The sequence below is a fragment of the Borostomias antarcticus genome (genome assembly GCF_949987555.1).
Source record: "Borostomias antarcticus genome assembly, chromosome: 33".
NCBI classification, from domain to species: Eukaryota; Metazoa; Chordata; class Actinopteri; order Stomiiformes; family Stomiidae; genus Borostomias; species Borostomias antarcticus.
Window position 1 is genome coordinate 3697330 of NC_140266.1, and position 7500 is coordinate 3704829.

Below are 7500 nucleotides of genomic sequence, written 5' to 3' on the forward strand. Positions count from 1 at the left end.
AATCTAAATCTAAATCAATGAACATAGATCACATCAGCTTTATTACAGCTGTTTGTATCGTCGATGGAGCTGATAAATCAGATAAGATGATGAATCTTCGGTACTTTATCCATTCAGGGACAGTGGAAGCAACCCCCCCCCCCCACACACACACACTTGGCGTTTACTGTACATGTACAGGTATATGGTGGGTACAGTACATAATTCTAAAGCAAACACACAGTCACTCGACAATCAATAGCTGAGTTGTTCCTCAAACCTTTGTATGCTACATTTGCCTATTGGCTCTGGAAAAGGCAGTTCATATGGAACATCTTAACAGGAACCCCTCATCCTATATAAACTTATTTTCCATTAGTCTGGTCATAGGGTCATATATAAGCTATCACTCTCCATCTGCCAGTTGCTCTCTCTTCTTCTCTCTCTTCTTCTCTCTCTCTTTCAGGGACACACTCATTACACACCTCCCAACATGTGGAGGATCGGTCACGCCAGACAGAAAGGCCGAACATCCCAGACGCCGCGCTGTTATATAACACCACATACGCCACTCCTGTTCCGCTACAGTATGTGTGCTGCGCTCCAGAGCTGACATCCTAATGAACCTTCAAATGAAAGCTGAGCGCAGCTGGGATCCATGAGATTTCACACACACACACACACACACACAGATCAGCCTGTTTTGACTGATGACCCTGCTGACTGATGGGAGGAGTGGGAACTTACGGAGCTCGTTGAAGTGTGTCTCGATGCCGTCGGCCCCCGGAACAGAGCAGATGAGCCGGGCCTTCAGGAAGCTGCTCCACTTGTTCACCAGGCAGCAGTGACCGCCGTCGTCATTCTGTATGGTCAAGATGTCATGTTAATACTACTATACTACTTCTACTACTACTTCTACTACTACTACTACTACTAGATACTACTATTAATACTACTACTACGACTACTACTACTAATGTATACTACTATTAATACTACTACTACTACTTCTACTACTACTACTACTACTACTGCATACTACTACTACTACTGCTGCTACTACTATTACTACTACTACTACTACTACTACTACTACTACTACTACTACTGTATACTACTATTAATACTACTACTACTACTACTACTACTACTACTACTACTACAACTACTACTGTATACTACTATTAATACTACTACTACTACTACTACTACTACTACTACTTATTCTACTACTACTACTACTACTATTACTACTGTATACTACTATTAATACTACTACTACTACTACTACTACTACTACTTCTACTACTACTACTACTACTACTACTACTACTACTACTACTACTGTATACTACTATTAATACTACTACTACTACTACTACTGTATACTAATATTAATACTACTACTACTACTACTACTACTACTACTGTATACTACTATTAATACTACTACTACTACTACTACTACTACTACTTCTACTACTACTACTGTATACTACTATTAATACTACTACTACTACTACTACTACTACTACTACTACTGTATACTACTATTAATACTACTACTACTACTACTACTTCTGTATACTACTATTAATACTACTACTACTACTACTACTACTACTACTACTACTACTACTACTGCTACTACTACTACTACTACTACTAATGTATACTACTATTACTACTACTACTACTACTACTACTAATAATAATAATAATAGTAATACATAATAATAATAATAATAATAATAATTATAATAATTGTATAAAGCACTTTTCATTGACATTGAGAGGCAATCTCAAAGTGCAGAACAAACAAACCGAGCGAGAGGAATGTTAGGTGACATTATAACAGGCTGCATCACTGCAAAACGGTCCACACAGATTGCACCTACAGTAACAGCTGTTTGAGACAGCAGTTCAAAGAAGAAGCCACGTGTGGCTCAATGGGGTGGGGGGGTGGGGGGGGGGGTCGGTGCATACAGTAAACATCAGCTCTGTCTGTCCCATCTGCTGTGGATCAGAGCTAGCCTCCACCTCCGGCGTTGGGGAGCAGAGCCCAGCGCCAGAGCGCACAACCAACAGCCGACCCCTCACACATTAATAAACCTCCTTCGCACTTGTCAGACTGGACAGATAGCATGTTGCAGGTTCTCGTGTGGATAAATCTGTCTATATAATGACTCGGTGTGAAAGAGAGGGCATTCTATTTCCAGCGCTCTTCTATACTTGAGACTGGGGCGGGCGGGGTCCACCCAGGGTCACCTTTGACCTCCGTCCAAGTCTAAACACGGCCCCTGCCACTGCACAACGGGGATTTACACTGCTTAGTCAACATTGCTCTGAGTGTTTATGCTTGTTGTATATAAATATCTATGTATACAACATGAGCCCAAAGGGCAACTCTCCCACACTTACAGTTTATCATGGGGAACTAAAAGAAACGTAAAAAAACAACATGTTACCCTACATTGGCAGTGGGAGGTACTGTATTAACCATTTTAACCCTGTAAGTACAGTGACAACATTTTGAATATTAATTGGATTTTCCCTATAATACTAGAAAGCGCAGTTTCTCAGCTTTCAGCAAGTGTTGGAGTGCGGAATTTTTTAGATTTGTTAGATATTTTTTTTTAATATTATTAAATATTTGTTGGATATTTTTAAAATGTTGCCGGTGACGTGGTCGTATCGAAAAGGTTAAGGGTCTGGTGTGTGTGGTGTTGTTCTATGGCGGTAGTGACTGGTTAAGACCAGTACATGGGTCACCAGGGACACCAGGTCCAGGAGGCGTGGCTTGGTGTGGCTTCACGCCGTGCGTGTGGTTGTGTGTGGTCACTCACCAGGCAGATGCGGCCGATCCTGGACTGTGCCATGGGGCTCTGGCCCATCTCCGACGCCTTCTCCCGGAAGAAGAAGTACAGCTTGTCGTCGTTCTTCTCCGCACTGTCTGGGATGAGGTGTGCATGGATGAACGTGGGATCTGAAAGAGACAAAAGGAGTGAGTTAATATATACAGCACACATACGTGTGTAAGGAAGAGATGGAGAGAGAGAGAAAGAGAGAGAGAGAGAGAGAGAGAAATAGTATTATAGCATGATAATGATGAGACAGATGTTGAGTCAGTTGAAAACCTGCTACATTCCAAATCTCTCTCTCAACACAATATTGTTTTTAGCTGTTTTTCTTGTTCTGTTCTTATTTATTTTAACTTATTTTACTCTATTTTCATGTTGTGCTTTTAGTGTTATTATTGCCTTACCTCTGTTTTATTCATGTTTTATCTTTGTACTATTTTATCTCTTTTACTCGTCGTCACTGTAAATGAGGGCAACTTCAGTGTCCTTCGAGTTTAAATAAAGGTTATTGAATTGAATTGAATATGACATCGTGCTGTACCCCTGCTGGCCTTGGCATGCTTTGATGCTGGCTTTCATATTGGGCCACTGCTGGGGGGTTGGGGGGGTTGGGAGGGGGGGGGGCAGGGCTGATTAACAGGACTCAGGTGTCGGGATGAGGGGGCTCAGGATGGGGAACCGCAGGGGGTGCATGGCAGGGTCAGCGTGGCAATCTGGGACCCAGCCAGGTTCCCTCAGCCAGACTCTCCTGTCTGTCTTTCTGCTCATCGGAGAGCGAGGAGAGAGAGAGAGAGAGAGAGAGAGAGAGAGAGAGAGAGAGAGTGAGGGAGAGAGGGAAAGAGAGAGAGAGAGAGAGAGAGAGAGAGAGGGGGAAAGAGAGAGAGGGAAAGAGAGAGAGGAAAAGAGAGAGAGAGAGGGAAAGAGAGAGAGAGAGAGGGAAAGAGAGAGAGAGTGAGGGAGAGAGGGAAAGAGAGAGAGAGAGAGAGAGAGAGGGGGAAAGAGAGAGAGGGAAAGAGAGAGAGGAAAAGAGAGAGAGAGAGGGAAAGAGAGGGAGGGAAAGAGAAAGAGAGGGAGAGAGAGGGAGAGAGAGAGAGAGGGGGAAAGAGAGAGAGGGAAAGAGAGAGAGGAAAAGAGAGAGAGAGAGGGAAAGAGAGAGAGAGAGAGAGAGAGATGGAGGAACAAAAAGAGAGAGAAGCCACGAGGAGATTACCGTTTAACCATCTAGAGTTGTATTGGTCCGTCCTCATGGCGGTGCTTTTGCCCAGTGTGCGAAAGATGGCCGAGTCCGTCCCCATGAAGTCAATGTAGACCCCAGCGTAGAGCTCGCCATCTACCGGCCAGAAGCAGAGAGAAAGAGGGGGAGAGAAAGAGAGAGAGAGAGAGGGAGAGAGAGAGAGAGAGAGAGAGAGAGGGTGGGGTGGGGTGGCAGAGAGAAGTTAGACAACAATACATGTCAAATTGTAGTAAATAGGAGGTAAATGGACTGCACTTATATAGCGCTTTACAATGTCCTCTCATTCACCCATTCACACACACATTAACACACCAATGGCGGCAGCTGCCATGCAAGGTGCTAACCTGCTCACTGGGAGCAACTTGGGGTTCAGTGTCTTGCCCGAGGACACTTCGACAAGTTTGAACTTGCCATTCAGATTCAAAGCTGTTCGCTCAAAAAGGGGCAGTTCCCTGATGATTTGCTCTGATCTATACTGTAGATGTGATCACACAACGGCCGCTTTGAGGAAATCGAACAGTGGTTCACTGTTGGCCTCGGTCCCTCTGTGGTCCTTCTATAGGAGTAGGGACTCCCCAGCTGGTGGTCCTGAAGACCAACATGGAGGAGCTCCCGGAGGGGAACTTCCACTGGCGTGTTTGTAGTTGTGTGGCATGACCCTGCGTGACAGCTGTGTATGCGATGGCAACTGGTTGGCTCAGTGTATCCCTCTTGGTTTGGCTCAGGTCAGCCGTGACATGGCAGGGCACAGTGGGGGGGTCAAGGGAGGTCCCACACATACACACACACACACACACACACACACACAGTGGGTGGGTGGCAGGAAGAGGTCAACAGCCAAGTCTGACCAACTGCAAGCTGCTGAAACTAGACCACCTACTGACAGGAGAATGGGAACGTAGACAACAAGAGTTTTCACTATCCGGTAGCTATCGTACGTAGGAGAAAGAGTTTTAAGAGACGGAAAAGCCTTTGAAATCAATATGTTTTTTCGATGGTGCAGGCCATGCCTATAGTGCAGCAACATCTTAAATTAATCTTTTTTTTTTTACATGGTAAAAGTATTTGAAATCAATAACGCCTTTGGTGGAGCTGACTAAGCACAGTATAATAGCCTGGACAGGGTTTAGATTGATCATCAACACTCCCACCATATAGGAGGATTGTGGAAAGGTACAGGAATTACAGGAATTACAGGAATTACAGGAATTACAGGAATTGACTGGATATCGCTTTGGAGACAAATAGGTGAGGTACTTACTGATCAAAGCTGAGACACTGTTGAGTTTGGGGTCGTATGGACATTTCCCTTTCCCAGAATCCACTTTGCCAGGCTCCAAACGGAAGATGTATTCCTGAATTTGGGAGAGACCGGAAGCAAATATGAAGCAGAGACAAAGGATATGCCATTAGTTATTCTATTGTTTCAGAGGTACAGTATTCTGTATGGATACCGTTCTTGCTAGCATAGTCAGTGTGGGGAGATTTTGCCTCACAAATATATTGTAAGAACAGGGTACAGTGGGTGTCTGCCAGTATTACAGCTTATTTGGCCGTCAGTCGTGAACAGACAGCTCTGCGAAGAAATAGAATGCATTGAGTGGCCGTGCTACACAGGGCTGAACCAGATGTCTATGTAAATCACACTCCAAAAGTATTAGCCAGAAAACAAGAGCAAGAGCACACAAGTTCTCAATTATCAGCCAGATGGAGAGCTTGAGCCAGAAGCAGAAGGTCTTCCACTGCGTCCACCATGCTCCTGATGTTAGTGATGCAGACCGCAGCTCATCACTGCACCAGACGAGAAGACTTCTTCAACTTGACTCTTGAGTTTACGTAAGCTGGACTACACCCAACATCCAGACCCAAATAAATACGACAATATAACTATTTAAATACAAAGAGCTTTTGAACGAGCCCAATTATTCCCTTTGAGATGTTCATAGTGAAAAGGCTGTTGGAGTTGGATGGTGTCTGGGCTCTGGTCCTACAGGCTTCTTCCCAGTGTGGCTTCTACAAAGCATTCTTTTGTTTTCCAGGCTACTGCAGTGAATCATAATTTCTACATTTGCAAGAAATGCATTTTTATTGTGAGCTCTTGACAGTACGATTTATGGCAGGATCAGGAGTTTTGCATATTTTACAGCTTGTTGCGATACTCATTGGAACGCCTTTCTCAGAATACTGTATAGCCAAGAAGAACTATAGGCCAAGTACAGTAAAACACATCTTACTCTTTGTAGTGTAATATCTTGTGGTCATGAAAACCAAGCCACATATTTCATGGTAATGGCTGCAAGAGATGACAGACTGATTAACTACTACGATAGCCATGACCTCAACAAGTCCACTTTTGAACCTTCAAGGGATCATCAGTCACCAGTCATCAGTTATCCCCCTACATCTCAGCTGTATCCCTGGACACTCAGTATCTTCGCTATCAATGCTGGGTCTCTTCAAGACCAGAGATAGAAGGTGGGCATCGTACCTAGACTGATTCCCATACCCAGACCTAGAGAAACAGAGACCCAGACCCGGAGACCGAGAGACCAGACCCAGAGACACAGAGACCCAGATACCCAGATACCCAGAGACCCAGATACCCAGATACCCAGAGACCCAGAGACCCAGAGACCCAGACCCAGAGACCCAGAGACCCAGAGACCCAGAGACCCAGACCCAGAGACCAGACCCAGAGACCCAGAGACCCAGACCCAGAGACCAGACCCAGAGACCCAGAGACCCAGAGACCCAGACCCAGAGACCCAGACCCAGACCCAGAGACCCAGAGACCCAGAGACCCAGAGACCCAGACCCAGAGACCCAGAGACCCAGAGACCCAGACCCAGAGACCCAGAGACCCAGAGACACAGACACAGAGACCCAGAGACCCAGAGACCCAGAGACCAGACCCAGACCCACACCCAGAGACCCAGAGACCCAGAGACCCAGACCCAGACCCAGAGACCCAGAGACCCAGAGACCAGACCCAGACCCAGAGACCCAGACCCAGAGACCCAGAAACACAGAGACCAGACCCAGACCCAGATACCCAGAGACACAGACCCAGAGACCCAGAAACACAAAAACCCAGAGGCCCAGACCCAGAGACCACTCTGGGTATGAAATGCGCTATACAAATAAAGCTTTGATTGATTGATTGACCAGACCCAGAGATCCAGACCCAGAGACCCAGACCCAGAGACAAGACCCAGAGATCCAGACCCAGAGATCCAGACCCCGAGATCCAGAGACCCAGGTCAAAGGCTCAGATCCAGACCCAGACCCAGGATCAGAGCCCTGTCAGCAGCAGAGCCACAGCCCACCTTTGGCTCCACAGGCTCTGCCGTAGTGCTGTAGTCTACCGCTCGGCTGGTCCGTCCTCCTGCCTGGGGCGCCTGCAGGTAAAGGGAGCCCTAGAACAGA

At 46.0% G+C, this 7500-nt stretch overlaps 1 protein-coding gene across 1 annotated transcript in view; it reads right to left on the reverse strand.

The window, feature by feature from the left end:
• LOC311327643 (semaphorin-3F-like) overlaps window positions 1-7500 on the reverse strand; it is a gene marked incomplete at both ends in the record, with an annotated part of 87544 nt that overhangs the window by 8440 nt on the left and 71604 nt on the right. Inside the window, 5 exon segments of the mRNA XM_084460729.1 lie at window positions 727-841; window positions 2826-2965; window positions 4051-4170; window positions 5336-5429; window positions 7401-7490. Coding sequence (XP_084316855.1) covers window positions 727-841; window positions 2826-2965; window positions 4051-4170; window positions 5336-5429; window positions 7401-7490 — 559 coding nt within the window.